Source organism: Zootoca vivipara, chromosome 3, assembly GCF_963506605.1.
Source record: "Zootoca vivipara chromosome 3, rZooViv1.1, whole genome shotgun sequence".
Taxonomy (NCBI): Eukaryota; Metazoa; Chordata; class Lepidosauria; order Squamata; family Lacertidae; genus Zootoca; species Zootoca vivipara.
The window spans coordinates 89,119,398-89,135,527 of NC_083278.1; the positions used below are offsets into that span (position 1 = coordinate 89,119,398).

A 16,130-nucleotide genomic window follows, 5' to 3' on the forward strand; every position below is an offset into this window, starting at 1 on the left:
TTGCAGACCCTAAATGGACATAAATAATTAGTGCATTATGGCTACTGTACAGATGCATTTTTCTTGTTTTCTGTAAATCACTTCGGCCACATATGTAGTAGTGAAAAATGTGATATACTGTATAAATAAATTGGACTCAGCATTATTCCTTCTGCTCTTCTGGTTTTGAATGAGGACTTTTCCATTGATGACGGTATAGAACCTGTTGGCATCCGTCTGTCTTAGAAGACAATGGAGGAGTGTGTCTTTGGGGGTGGAAGTCAATCTGTTGGAAGGTTGGAGCACCTGCTGTGGCTGCAGACATGTTTTGTTGCAGCTGGGGCAGATGAAGGCGTCCGGTTGCGCTGCTGCAGATGCACCACGGCTTTTCTTCTCTCTGCATTCCTTCCCAAACTCCACTTACATGTCTTAATTGTGGGAGCTTTAAGGGGAAAAATCTAATTCTGTTATTTTCCTTTGGCAACTCTGGAGCCTTATTCAAATGGCTAACAGTGTGATGAAAGATTCAGCCATCATTAATTTAACTTGATTGGACACTCAAATTCAGGTTGATAATTCCCCCCACCCCCACCGAAGAACTACAGGCAAAATGTAGAATTTTGGTTCATTCTGTGTTTCAGTCAAGCTGTCAAGACACTGAATTAATACTGTTGGGCTTTGCTCTTAAAAAACAAAACCCACAACAACCCCAAAACAATAGTGTTTGCATACAAATTATACATCCCCACACCAGTTTGTACTAGGCATCACACTCTTTGCCAACATTGTTAAAAGCAATAAAAGCAGCCAACACATAAGCATAATTAAAAGGACGCATTCTTGGAAGATGCAAGGCAGCCCTTAAGAGTTCGCGATTTCCATAGCAACTGTCCCCTGATTAATCCTGCTTGCTAGAACATACAGAATCACACGACACACACACACACACACAAAAAGCAACCAATTCTTCTGAAGGCAGGCAAACTCTGTACTCCTGTGCCTGGGTCATTCAGGAGGTAGACACACTCCCAGGAAATTCCGCAGCTGTGTGTGTGTGGGGGGGAGATGATAGCTATGTTCCAACTCCACTGTCAAGAGGAAAACCAGCGATGAATCGGAACAAATGGCAATTGGGTTTTTTGCAGATTGCTGGGCTCCCCCCCCCCCCGGATTTAGTGCTAAAGAGTAGGTTTTTTCAGGGAAAACAGCAGGGCAATGGCAAAATGGCTCAGTCCCATGCCTAGAAAGCACAGGACAAGCGGAAATTGGCACAGTGGAAGGTGTGGGTGAGCCCTAGAGTTCCTTTATCAGATATAGCCTTTGGGAACAAGACAGTGTGTTTAATGGTTCTTTTTTTAAAAGCCAGAAGCACCATAGATATTCTGAATGTTTAAACCTTGACATTCGAATATTAGAAATACTGTAATACTGTACAAGGGAAACGTACCACTCGTTGTAGGAGAGGGATCAAAAGGAGTAGAGGTAGGGACCAATAGACTGAGGCCAGCTCATTGGCAGAAGACAAGATTAACCCAGTTCCTAAAGCAGCGGCAGCACTTATACAGTATTGTAGAATTCCCTCTCTGGAGAAAGTCACAAAGCCTGCGTGACTGCAACTCTGTATTTTGAAAAACTACATGAAACATCTAGGAACTGGGGCTGCTTCCTGTTCTAATACAATATAAACTAATGGTCATTTATGAGTTTGTGTTGTGTTTTTAATGACTTTTTAATGATGTTTTCTGTAAGCCCTTTTCAGCTCAAAAAGCAGCCTATAAAATTTAAATGTAGATAAAACCCTTTTGAAAGTCTCCAGGTCGGATATCGCCAGACTCATTTTTTCTTCTTCTACTGTAGAGTTGTTCTAACAATTAAAAAAACCTGAACCTAAATATTCCACTCTTTGCAGCACTGTTAGCCAATGTAATTAAGAGATCACCATACAGTGGTGCCTCGACTTACCAATTTAATCCGTTCCGAAGGCACCTTCGTAAGTTGAAAAACGCCATTGGAAACGCGATTTCCCATAGGAATGCATTGAAAACGAAAAAATTCGTAAGTTGAAAAATCCCTATCTAAAATCGCCGCAGTTTTTTTTCTGGATGTCGAGACATCCGTAAGAGCACGACCATTACCCCCCATTCGTAAGTAAAAAAAATCGGTTGTCGAGTCGTTCGTAAGTCGAGGTACCACTGTATTGCCCTATCTTTCCCAGCGCCTGACACCATTGTCCTTCACAAGAAATTGTGCAGTTAAGTGTGGTGGCACTGGGGTTATGGAACTCTCCACCTAACGAAACCAAGACAGTATAACAAATAATGAGCTCCAGGCACCAATCTAAGAATTAAGTACAGTATTTGAGCGAGGCAGCCTTCTTATGAAAATGATTTGTTGTTTTCATAAGCTTCTTGTCAGATGACCCATTTTTGAATTATCTTTCTTTAATGTATTCTACTTTGATTTTATTTGTTATTTTGTTTGGGTTTTCATTGAGATTCTGCGCATAGATATATTTCAATATGAATTTGTGCTATAGAAATGAATAAATAATAATAATAATAATAATAATAATAATAATAATAAGTGGGGACTAAACATATGAGAAAACTATCAAATGCAAGAAGGTAGCTCTACAGAAAAACCATACACTTCTTTAAAATTCATTACGAGTTTCAAACACAATTGAAAAATAGACCAAACCAGCTAGAACTCTACATTTTAGTGTTCATCTTTGCACAGTTGCTGAATACAGAGGAGCACCGGTGACCATCCTTGTCTTCTGGTGATTGCACTCCAGCCAGGCCCCAAAAATCCATTCAGAGAATCTAGGTATATGTTCATATTCATTGACAAATGGTTATCCTCAAAACACATTGGAAAGACATAGACATCAGCCTTCCCAGCTTTCCAACGAGCAATTGCCATGTCAGACAGACAGAGGTGGGTTTTTTTTTTAAAGGGAAAACTATACCCACACATCCTGCCACTGTTTCAAGTATCTTCTCTCCAAGTATCTTTACATCAGAAAACCTGGACTGCCCAAGACTATGCACTGTGGTCTTGTTAAGCAGCGTAGACCTACCCAGTTACATTTTGTGAGCCTCCTGCTTACTGTGCTGACAGTGCTTTTAGCCTTTAACCTACTCCCTCTCTTGCTCTAATGCAATCTGCCTTTGGGCTGTGGCCACATGAATTGGCAAATGCATCCAAGACAGGGGTTGCCAACAGGCAGCCTCAAAACAGCATCCAGCATGCCAAGAGAATTCGGCCAGCTTCTGCAAGTTCTGCCTTTGCAGTAGATGCCTTGGTTTGATGTCACCAGCAGACAAGTACATATACCAGTGGCAGCAGTAGCCAAGGTGGTGGTGGTGGTGGTGGAGGATATGGACTGAAGAGGAAGTCAAAGCATTTCCATCCTACCTAAACAGCCTCGGTCCAGTATACCTGAAGGAGCACCTCCACCCCCATCATTCTGCCCAGACACTGAGGTCCATCACCGAGGGCCTTCTGGCGGTTCCCTCGCTGCAAGAAGCCAAGTTACAGGGAACCAGGCAGAGGGCCTTCTTGGTAGTGGCACCTGCCCTGTGGAACGCCCTCCCATCAGATGTCAAAGAGAAAAACAGCTACCAGACTTTTAGAAGATATCCAAAGGCAGCCCTGTTTAGGGAAGCTTTTAATGTTTAATATATTATTGTATTTTAATATCCTTCTGGAAGCTGCCCAGAGTGGCTGGGGAAACCCAGCCAAATGGGCGGGGTATGAATAATAAATTATTATTATTATTATTATTATTATTATTATTATTATTATTATTATTATTACTACTGAAGCTGATTACATCAGCAATGACTCCCTACATCCCCTCTTTCCTAAGGCATCCCCCTTTCTCCTTCCTTCTCTCCCCCCTCTGTCTAATTTTGTGCTGTTGCCCAACCTATTGTTAATTGCATTAAAACTGTATGGGAATTGACATTACACTCAACATTCATTTTTCCCCCTTTAATGAAGCAGTGCTTCATATATCTCACATATACCAAACAATAACTGGTTGTGATACATTAATTCATTGTAGGGGATCACATTGAAAAAGAGACCAATAACTGCACTTCAGAACACACGGTAGAGGCTGGGTTCTGCTGCTAACTTGGAATTCAGATTCCTCCTTCCTACCGGTACTTCAGCAGTGCAGGGCAGCCCTCTAGGAATATAAAATATTTGCCCATCTGTAGTAAACATGCTGGTTGATGGCTTTTGATAGCCCATTCTGCCTACAGTAGTCCCAAACCAGCCATTGTTTGCAAGTTGTCACATACCCCTTCTTAGGGATCAAACCTAAGTATAGCAGTACCTCGGAAGTCGAACAGAATCCGTTCTGGAAGTCCGTTCGACTTTCCAAACATTTGGAAACCAAGGCCTGGCTTCCGATTGGCTGCAGGAAGCTCCTGCAGCCAATCAGAAGCCCCAGAAGCCCCATTGGACGTTCAGCTTCCAAAGAACGTTCGGAAACTGAACACTCACTTCCGGGTTTGCAGCATTTGGGAGCCAAAACGGACAAGTACCAAGGGGTACTAAATTACCCAGGCTTGACTTAAGGTGGAATAAAGCACACCAGATCCAAACTCTATTCAGGAGTGGGGTTGCTGCCAGATGAGCTGCCCTAAGCTTGGCAGAGGGAAACCAAGCCTTTTTTTTTTAAAGAGTATTGCCCAGTGTCTAATGAATCCCAGTTGGCAAACTCTCCCCTGTGAAACAGATAGTTGGCAAAGTTTACATATACTCTGCAAAGTTTACATTTCAATTCTAGCTGTTGCTTTAAAAGCTGGCTAAAAATATTTTAAATAAATATAAATGATATATTCTACCCCTTTTGAAACAGATTATCTTCAGTAACTATTTGTAATAGCACTGGTGCTGATGATGTTATCTACTGGAGCTGAAAGGGAGTAGCAGAGGTTGCCTTGAAAATGTGACCTGGGTGCACACTCTAATGAAATGTGTTGTGCATGCCTATGAATGCAACCCTAACATAGGATGCATATGACATCCTTCAAAATGCTTTCACTATCCTTTTGTTCATAATCGGGGTAAAGGTAAAGGTAAAGGGACCCCTGACCATTAGGTCCAGTCGTGACCGACTCTGGGGTTGCGCGCTCATCTCGCATTATTGGCCGAGGGAGCCGGCGTATAGCTTCCAGGTCATGTGGCCAGCATGGCAAAGCCGCTTCTGGCAAACCAGAGCAGCACATGGAAACGCCGTTTACCTTCCCGCTGTAGCGGTTCCTATTTATCTACTTGCATTTTGACATGCTTTCGAACTGCTAGGTTGGCAGGAGCTGGGACCAAGCAACGGGAGCTCACCCCGTCACAGGGATTCGAACCGCCGACCTTCTGATCAGCAAGCCCTAGGCTCAGTGGTTTAACCACAGCGCCACCTGGGTCCCTTCATAATCGGGGACCAAGTAATAACTGCATTTCGGGGCAGGGAGTGGTTTCCCCTTTGACTGGCTACTGACATGACACACAAACACACACACACATTCTCCTCCTCCCAGCATTCTGTGGCTTAGATTTATTTGCTTGGATCAGTCAGAGAAACTGGTCTGTTTTGTACCTGTTCCCATCTGAAGGCAGCCCTGTTTAGGGAAGCTTTTAATGTCTGGTGTTTTATTGTATTTTTAGTAATTTGTTGGAAGCTGCCCAGAGTGGCTGGGGAAACCCAGCCAGATGGATGGGGTATAGAATAATAATAATAATAATAATAATAATAATAATAATAATAATAATTCTGGTGGCAGACTAGAATTTAGATTGTGGGGAACCGTTGGTCCTCCAGATGTTGCTGAACTACAATTAGAAGTATCGAATCATAGAATTGTAGAGTTGGAAGAGAACCCGAGCGCCGTCTAGTCCAACCTCTTGCAACTCAGGAATCTTGGCCACAGCCATCCCTGGGTGGGCTTGAAGCACCAACCTCCTGGTTAACAGCCAGATGCACTGACCCATTGCACCACAGTAGGTCTTGTTGGCTGGCTTGTGGGTGAACTAGAAGTGTCATTGCTGAGCGGTCAAAGAACCCCCACAGAACTCTGGCTACATTTTCCCTTAGAAGCAAAAAGTATGTTTCCCCACCAGCAGGAAAGTTAACACCATATGAATGAACATCCTTTCATTTAATCATTTTCATAATGGAAAAAACACATAGGAAAAAAACATGGAGCCATTTAACAAATCACTTGCTTATCTTGTCCTTCCTCCAAAATCTCAGGTGGCACTCAGGGTTTGCACACACATACACTGCCATTGCCTCTGTCTTGTGCTCACAACAACCCTGTGACAAAGACTGGACTGCAGAAAGTTTAACTGGCCCATATTCACCCAATGGCCTTCATGGCTAAGCAAGGATTTGAACCCAGGTCTCCCCAGTGCAACCGATCTACACCTTATGATCCTGAACCTTAGATCAGGGGTTTTGATCAGCCCTGGCTAGAGGTGAGAGGCGTCAAACAATGCCCAAGAAGCTCTAAACAGTGGTGGCATTGGTTCACAGATTTAAGGACAGTAAATTTAACTTCCTTTTCTCATCTTGGAATGTTGAGGTGCAGGGTTGATTCCTCTCTCCCAATTAATGCTTAGAATATATGTAAGACTACCTGTGTGCACCCTAGGAGTGTTGGCCACATAAGCTGGGAAACAGACAGAAGCCACAGCTCTACTGCACACAAGCTACAGAATGCAATCTGTTGTATACTGTATGCACATTTCCAGAGTACAGTAACATTTAGTGACAGTGTCTTCCCAGGGAGCTGGTAGGGGAAGACTCTCTCTCTCTTTCTACTTACTATACAACAAGACTGAAAGACTCGTTATTAGAATATCTGAGAAACTGTGCCTCCCACTCCCACCCCAGAACAAAGCACCCTCATAAAACCAAGGAGTGATGATGGATCTTGGCAAGAGCCGGCTTCTCCCGTCCTGGCTGACAACAGAGCCAAACTGGTTTTCAGCATTCAGCAGGCAGAAGATGGCAGGAGGCATGAACAGCTGAGCCTCAATCACCTTAACAATGACATAGAATGTACAAAAGCAGCAAGCAAAATGTCAGGATGGCTGAGGGAAACTGATTGTCAACGAGCACCATTAAAACTACATACACACACACTCAAGAGAGCAAGAAAGGCCTCAGCTTGAACCCTCCTGCACTCAAGAAATAGTCAAGGGGTGTCTCTTGGGAAACAGGTTGTCCCATCCAACTTTTGCTTTTACATCTATAAATGTATCTATAAATATTTCATTTGCTTCTTTGATATTCACACCAGAGCCGTTTCCTCAGCAAGTCACAAAGGAGGCGAAATGCTTCCAAGTGTTCCCCACCTGCAGATGGAGAGAATGGTAGCATCTCTAGCTAGCAGGTCCCTTTCCTTTGATGTTTTGCTCCATTGCCATCCTCCTCGGTGACATCTCAGCCTAGCCAATGGCTCCCCTCCCGCTTTTGGAATGGCTTGCCTGTCACGCCGGAGCATAGGCTGTGCTAGTCCGAAAATCCACATGGCAGCGCCTTCACAGTGGGGTTGGCTGTCAAAGTGATCAGTGAAGGTCACTCTCTGCTGCTCTGCACCTCCGCTCCGCTGGACAGAGGAAAAAGAAGGACAAAAACGAAGTTATCTTTGTGCTTCGTTGGTGCCAAACCGCATCACAAGTGCTGAGGGATCCTATGTTTGTTGTACCCTGTGAGAGGCAGAAGAAGAAGGTTCCCACAGGTTATTTTGTAGTTGAAACTCAAGTGAAAACCATCATGCGAAATATTACTCTTGTGGTACTCTTGTGGTCCCTTTGAGCCATAAGACCCCAAGGGACCAGCCCCCTGTGGGATTGCATGGAGCTGGTGTGAAGGTATAAATCAAACAGAGGAAGTGGAAGGCATTTTCAGAGGGATCCTTATGCAAGATGGTGTACTTCTGTGACTGCAATGAGTGCACAAATGTTTTGCTTTTATCTGCATGGTTTTGTTTCTTTACGAAGTTTTGTATTAAGACTAAACAGGTAAAATTCACATAAGGCTAAATGAGCAAAACATGACCACTACTACTTCTGCTAACTATTTCCAGCATAATTATTCCATGCGTAAGAGGTTACTGGATCACTTAGGAATACATTCCAAGTGAGCCAAATCTTACATGATAAGAGTCTTTCAGTTCACTTCTAATGATTTCCTAATGAAACAAAAACTAGTCTGCAACAAGAACACTTGAAATCTGAGAAAATCTTTGGTCGTATAACACTTGAACATATTAGAATAGCTTTTACATTATCCCACAAACATGTATGTATTACTACCAGAGAGTAAAATATAACCAAGTGAATGAAAGCAAAATTACTTCACAGGGTCAGAAATTTGAGTGTGTAGAACATGCACATCCTAATTATAAATTGGGAAGAGGACCCACTCTAGATTTCTGATGGATTTTACCTTAGAAAACGCAATGCTAAGTTATTAGTGTACAGTAAAAATAAGAAAAAAGAGGTGTGTGGGAGAAACATACCTTGTGAAACTTTTGTTGTTCATTTAGAGAACGTGAAAGAAACATAAAAAGAGAGAAAAGGAAAGACGTAACTATCAGGAATATCCAAAGCACATCAATAATGGAAAAACACAAGCAAGTAAAGTGATAAGCAATTAAACAGAAATTTACTACAATTAGGAATGGGTTTGCAAAACTAATGGAGGATTTCCCCCCAGCTCCATAAACTGCAAAAATTTACATTTGGTTTTTATGAATGAAGTAATCTACGACAGAATTATATATTTAAAAGCTTGTGCCTACTTTAAGCTAAGACAATAAGACTTGGTGCACGGAGCACAACTTTACTTAGCAGCACTATGCCATGCATGCATTTTAGTTAAGAGAAGTAGACATAAAACAGAAGGCACAGAAGAGCACTACACAAAGTTCACTTTTAAGACCTTGAGCCTATGAATTGGAAGCAAGGGCAAAGTGATACACATTAGGGCAAAGAAACACAACTTCACATGTACAGTGATGGTATCTGAGCTGGCAGCAGGGGCACCATCTGGGGTGGCTATGGGACGCCCCAATTTTTTTTCAAGGAGGGGGCTGTCCCCCTTAATATTCCATGGTGATGTGTGCACACGGTGGGTGGGTGCTGCACTATGTGCTCATGTCACATGCACAAGAAATGTTGGAGAGTATGGTAAGATGTCCCTATTTTCATTGGAGAAATGGTGCAGGGGACATCTCTATTTCTACTGGAGAAATTTTGGAGGTGTGGTCGTGTTGACTTGCCTTCTCTGCTAGTACAGAAACTGCAAACTTCAGTGTGATTTTACTTCCTGTTTGTAAACAGAGAACTATGACAGCAACACCACTTGGTGAAAAGGGCAAATGACTGAGAAGTGGAAGGTTGTATGTCACAGTATCCAACACGGTTTGAGTTGAAATCACAGAAAGCCTTGGGAAGAGAGGGTGCCTTAAATGGCAGGTGTCTCACCAAGCTGACCTTTAAGCCCCAATGCAGAACTGCCTTTTCCCAGCTCTTAAATATGCACATTCTCTTAACATTAGGTCTACCTCTCAGACAGAAAGGGAAAACAAATGCATGTGGCTGGAAATTCACACAATGCATCATTTCTGGGTCTGTGCCTCTTCAGAAAGTTGGTGTCAGATAGGTAGCAAGCTTCAATGCTCCTTCATTTCAGAAACTGCCTGCAAGTAGGAAGCTAGAATGTGCAAAAAAAGGTAAAGTCATCTTTCTTGCTAGCTTTCCAGGGGCAGATGAAAAATGAAAAAGACATTGAAACATGATATTCTCCTTCTGAAATGGTAGTGTAACAGGAAGACTTCGTTGTGTGGTGCTTCCACACATGGACACCAGCACATAGGCATTTTCTGTTGCAGTTCCTAAACTGTGGAATTCCCTTCCTGAAGGTGCACCTGTTGCCTTCACTGTGTAGCTTTCATCATATCTCTTTATTCTGCCCCTTGACACAGGAAATACACATTTTTAGGACCCACCTTGTTTTCTCTGATTGTAAATTGCTTTAACAAGATTTGAATATTGTATTTTTACATTGCTGTACTCCACCATGGAGACCTTATTGTATAGAGTGAGTAAGAAATCCTTTATTCTTATTCCCCCCCCATTATTGTTAATAGCGACAATGAATGCTTGAATGCACAGAGGCATGGCAAAAAGCCCTTCGTCTGCATGCCCTCTAGATGCCCTCCCCCACCTGTCCAATGAAATGATCAAAATACTTCGAAAGAAGGCAGAAACTGGGTTCGCTAATAGGCCAGATTTGTTTTCTGATCTGTTTCTTTCCAGTTGACACATAGGAGTGATACAAATTGAACATTTTTCTTAAAAAGAGAAAAAGAAAGATACACGAGCTGCTTGCATACAGAAGGCTTAGTCAGGCACAGTTTTAGACAGATAATTGGTTCTATTAATTCATTGTGTCTCTTATCAAAAGTTGCTGTCCACCCACCTTCACACATGAAAGGGTGGCAGACCTGTGTTGCCGTGGCTCTCTGGAAGAACAAACGTGGGCATGGGCTTTATGAAGCTCCGTATAGTCATAAAAATATAGCAGCCCTGTAAAGTTCAGCTGTCAAGTTCAGAGACTTACGATTACTCTGGGGCTGAAAAGTGGACTGCAAAATTGCAAATTAACCTCTAATTACTACTCCCTAATGCAGGGGTAGCCATCATGGTTCCTAACAAATCCTTTAAATCAGCAGTCTGCCACCCATTAGCACCCAGCTGACAACAGTGTGGCACTCTAATTCAGTGTTTCCCAAAATTGGATCGCCAACTATTTATGGACTACAATTCTCATCATCCCTGACTGTTGGTCTTGCCAGCTAGGGATGGTGGAAGCTGTAGTCCCAAAACACCTAGAGACCCAAGTTTGGGAAATCCTGCTCTAAATAGTGGGAAACTCAAAGTATGAACTCTTCCTACTCAAAAGTTCTGGCCCCACTTTGAGGTGGGTATGTCCCTTTCAAAAGCAGTTCTGTGAATCCTGACCGGGAGAGCAGAGTAGGTCAAACCATGCACCTTTTATCAAGGAGAAGGAAGAGTGGATGGGGCAAGGATGCAAACCTTATATTTAGCCCTTGCAATCAGATCCCACCAACAGGACAAACCACAAGATAATGGCCTTAGCTTGTTGTTGCCAGATAGCAAAGCGGTTTTCACGGTGAACTTCTGTAAGCGGATGCCCATAAAAAGAATGAAAAAAGAGGCTATTGCAACTGTACTTACTGGCAAGAATGACCATGTCCATTCCCCAAAATATACTCATGATCCAGCCAACCATCACAATCGCTGTGAGGATCTGAATCAGAGCTGCTGCAATGTTCAACCAGAACACACAGCAGATGTGCCTATCGGGGAGGTCGGTCCGAGCTCCACACAACACCGTGAAGGCAGACACAAATGTCCCTGTGGAAAGAAAGAGCATCAGTGAGGATGTGGAAGGAACCAGAAGAGGGTCACATGCATGCCAAACAAAACGAGAACATATCAAACCAACTTCATTTCATTTCATTTCATTTCTTTATAGAAGTATTTACATACCGCTAGTTTGTTTTTTTAAAAAACAACAACAACCACCACAGCAGTTTATAAAAGTGGTACATAAAATCATACCATAAAAACTATACAGAATTGTAGAGTTGGAAGGGATCCCCAAGGGTTATTTAGTCCAACCCTCTGCAATGCAGGAATCTTAACAAGATCATTACATGACAGGTGGCCATCTAGCCTCTGCTTATAAACCTCCAAGGAAGGAGAGCCTGCAACCTCCCAAGGGAGTCCGTTGCACTGTCAGGAAGTTCTTCCTGATGTTTAGTCGGAATCTCCTTTCTTGTAAGTTGAATCCATTGTTTTGGGTCCTACCCTCCAGAGCAGGAGAAAGCAAGCTTTCTACATCTTCCATGTGACAGCCCTTTAGACATTTGAAGCAGAATTTTTAAAGGCAGAATCAAGAATTCAAGACAACCTAAATGACCATGTGTGCAGCCTGGGAGTTTATAAGTGTGTGATGTTGTATTGTGTTTTTACTACTTTTTGTTGGGAGCCACCCAGAGTGGCTGGGGCAACCCACTCAGATGGGCAGCATATAAATTATCCCCTCTTTTCCAGGCTAAACATAACTCCCTTAACTGTTCCCCATAAGGCTTGGTTTCCAGACCCCTGATCAGCTTGGCTATCCTCCTCTAATAGGAAGGCTGGCAGGTGCAAGGAATGGAAAACTCTTTTGCAGGTAAAACTGAATCCCCAAATGCATTTGATCATGTTAATAAAACACAGAGCTCTGTAGTTGTGTTATATGAAGAACTCTTTGTCACTTGGTCACAATCAGTTTTAATGGTAAACCCTTCACAAAGATTAATACTCTGCTGGTAGAAGATACATTTTACAGAAACTTGGTTTTGATCTGATGCATTTGATACAAGTGGTACGAAACATACAAGCTTTTTTCAAAATAAAAAACCTGAAGGAATTTTTGAGAGCACTTTAAACTTCTGGGAAAAGAAAATGGAAAAGCAGGATCAATGGATTGGAAGGGACACCCCTGCCTCCATAAATTTCAGCCATGGCAAACCCATCAAATCCACAGTCTACTGATATCATGAATATCTAAGCATCTTTATTGCTGCTATGACTTTTGGTTATTGTTGTTTTAATTCAACTGTCCTGGAAAAATAATATCAGGAGGCTTCAATCTTCTAGTGCTCATTTCCTAATACAGCAGAGAGGCAGGTGGGTGACCAGGCAGAGGTGAAAGCAGTGTTGGATGTGAAGCTTCAAGCACTTTAATTTTTGGGGAGGTGGATGCTAGTCTCCCAGGCCTCTTGAGAAAGACAACCCACCTAAGAACTCCCACCAGTGAGAGGGGGAAAATTGTGCCACCCCTGCCCATTTAAAATATCTCAAACCTTTTGCAAACTCGAATTAAGTTGCTTTCTTCTATTGTATAATATCTCAAGACACTCCCCCCTCTTTTCCTGCTGTTGCCTTTATTTCCAACTCCCACTTTCTCCAAACTCTCCTCAAGCTAGTTTAGAAGCACTGCAGAGAAAAAGAGTGGGTGGGAGCCGCTGAGGTCGAAGAAAGCAACTCTATATTGAAGCTGGAAGGTGGTAGTGGGAAGAAAAGATTGGGAGACTCTTCTTTTAATGAGACAATATCCTTAAGGGCTTCATTTTCACAAGACTGAACAGCTGTAGAAGCCCAAGGGTGAGATGATCCATTTTATAAGCAGTGCCTGCTTGTATGTGGGGGGAGGGGAGGAGGAGGAAATTAAATTCACTTAATATTTAAATATGAATTTACTTAATTCGCACTTCCCGAAACAATAAGCAAATCAAAACACAGTCGTTCTTTGAATTCCACCCATCTCCCAATTTTACAGTGCAGTACACATAATGCGTACAAATAAATGCACATACTATGGTAAAGTGTGCATAAAAATGCGTGTTTTAGCAGAATATACATATGAATGTGTTAATTGTCAAAAATCGTTTTGCAAAAGAGTTCATATTAGGCAAAATTGAAACATGCACTAAAATGCAGGTGAATTTTCATGAGAAAAACAACAACAAAAAAGCAGACTTTTTAAAGGCAGAATCAGGAATTCAAGACTACCAAGCTTTAAAACTGTGCCCCTAAATGACCATGTGTGCAGCCTGGGAGTTTATAAGTGTGTGATGTCGTATTGTGTTTTTACTACTTTTTGTTGGGAGCCGCCCAGAGTGGCTGGGGCAACCCACTCAGATGGGCAGCATATAAATTATTAACAAAAACAATACTTGAAATTCAGTGATCAGTGAGTGAAGTCAGAGCTGGGCTTGGTACGTGAATTGTTTGGACATCAGGCAACAGGAAACACTGGGGTCCTAAAGAGCCACACCTCCAACCTTTGCGCTTTAGTGCACTTTCCCTGCTTTCATTTCATTTTCAAGTCCTTGAAATCTCCATAGCTTGCTCCTTTTCCTCTATCAAAAAGGATGCATCTTTCCTGTGGTGGGCTCATCTATGACCAGGTAGTTCCTAAAAGTTATTTTTTTGCACAATACATACACAGTAAGTATGGGTGGGGTAAAGAACCCACCAAAAGGCAAATGTGAAAACTTTGCAAGGAGGCTTATCCATGTGTCTCCTGCTATGGAGAAACCAGAAGAGTTGCTGAATAAGTTTTATATTGCAGAAGGCATGGTTCATAGTTTATCTCATGCCCCCCCCCGACAGCAGCCATTTTGTGAATGATGCCCACAGCACTCAATCAAAATTTGAGATATACCTACTGGCCCAAAAATATCGTTGATCCCTGTATATAGAAAGTCAGTATTAAAAAATGTGTCCCATTATTACCAACCTCATAAACAAACATCTGTTTATACCTTGGGGGGGGCAGTCATGGGAAAGTTTAAAAAGATTCATGTTCTTGTTTGGTTCCAATTAGGCAACATACTACTTCACAAATTGAGAGGTTATACCTTTGGAAAAAGAGGTAAATTAGATGCAAAAGGCAACACCTAATTGCTAACGTAGTGGTAGGTGTTACTGAATGACTCAGCCACTGGCAGTGAGCCAACTCTCTGTGTCTTTGACCCAGTGCTGCAGTTTCTACTTGATACCATGTTTGGTTATATTGCTGTTCTAAATGTTCATCTTCTTACTTTCCCACACGGCCACAGCAGGCTAGAATGACAAGAGCTGGTGCAGACTCTTCTGAAAGGCTTCACTCATACAAATAAATGTTCGTTCCCTTCACCTCCACAAACCACAGAGAAGGAAAGGTGATCTTCCACAAGTGTCGCCCTTACACAGCTCATGTTAGTAGACTCCCTCCCAAGAGGAGTTATTTTCTTGGGTATGCTGACTCCAGCTCTAATGAACATTTCAGACACCAGCACCTCAAATGTTAATCTTAGGTTAGCTGATCCAGAGCCAAGCAGGGCATTCTCTCATTCCCACATAATGCTGGAGAGTAGACCTGCAAATGTTTTAGCACTATAATAATAATAATAATAATAATAATAATAATAATAATAATAATAATAATAATAATAATAGCTTCATAAGCACAGTGGACCGGCCCCCTGCTGAAAAAGTTTGCTGATCCCTGTGTGAGGCACTGACAGAGACACTCCAAAACTGACCATGCTCTTGCAGGGGTCAGGAAACTTTTTCAGCAGGGTGCCAGTCCACTGTCCCTCAGACCTTGTGGGGGGCCGGACTATATTTTGGGAAAAAAATATGAACGAATTCCTATGCCCCACAAATAACGCAGAGATACATTTTTAAATAAAAGGACACATTCTACTCATGTAAAAACATGCTGATTCCCGGACCATCTGCAGGCCGGATTTAGAAGGCGATTGGGCCACATCCGGCCCCCGGGCCTTAGTTTGGGATCCCTTGCTCTTGACTGAAAGTAGTCTATCTGGTGGCTGAAGGTTATTTGCAACAGTTAACTCCTCTTGGTTGGTCCGAGGTTTGTACTCCAAACTATCAGTCAAGGGCTTGACTGGAGTTTGCTCTTTTCAGGGGTTGCTATCAAATCACTTAGGAGGCCTTCATAAATGGCATAGGGCTGTGCATAAGGAAAGCACATCACAAACTGAGTTAAAACATTAATAGCTCAGTCAGCTGAGCATGCGACTTTTAATCTCAGGGTCATGGGTTCAAGCCCCACGTTGGGCAAAAGATTCCTGCATTGCAGGGGGTTGGAATAATGACCACTATGGTACCCTCCAACTCTACAGTTCTATGATTCTATTATCTCTAAGAGTCAGTGCCATAAGAAATGCAGATAAAAAGAAATTATTAAGTGAAGTGGAAAGTGGGGAGGAACCCAAGAAGAAAAAAGTACCCGAAAAGATGTGATGGATTCCAGGTGTTGATACTAAAACCTCTTTCCGGGGGTTTGTTTGATATAAATCTAGGTGTCTTTCTTAAAACAAGATCAGTCAAAACTAAACAGAGCACAGTGGGGTTTTTTTTTTTGAATGGAGCCGTACCTTCTGCCTCTTTGTCTCCTCACACACAAGCTGCCTTGAGTACTTTTAAAAATAAATATGTAATATAAAGGTAAAAGAGAAATGCTAGAAAGAATTAAAATA

The 16,130-nt window shown here is 42.3% G+C and overlaps 1 protein-coding gene across 2 annotated transcripts in view; it reads right to left on the reverse strand.

The window, feature by feature from the left end:
• Positions 1-1,346: 1,346 nt before the first annotated feature.
• STUM (stum, mechanosensory transduction mediator homolog) overlaps positions 1,347-16,130 on the reverse strand; it is a 44,562-nt gene continuing 29,778 nt past the window's right edge. Inside the window, exons 2-3 of one of the 2 annotated variants that reach the window (XM_060272968.1) lie at positions 11,263-11,442; positions 1,347-7,604 (exon numbers count right to left, since the gene is read on the reverse strand). In XM_060272968.1, the coding sequence (XP_060128951.1) occupies positions 7,564-7,604; positions 11,263-11,442 (221 nt within the window). In that variant the 3' untranslated portion in view covers positions 1,347-7,563. Of the gene's footprint in view, positions 11,443-16,130 lie in introns of both variants that reach the window. The other variant, XM_060272967.1, reaches the window with a different exon arrangement.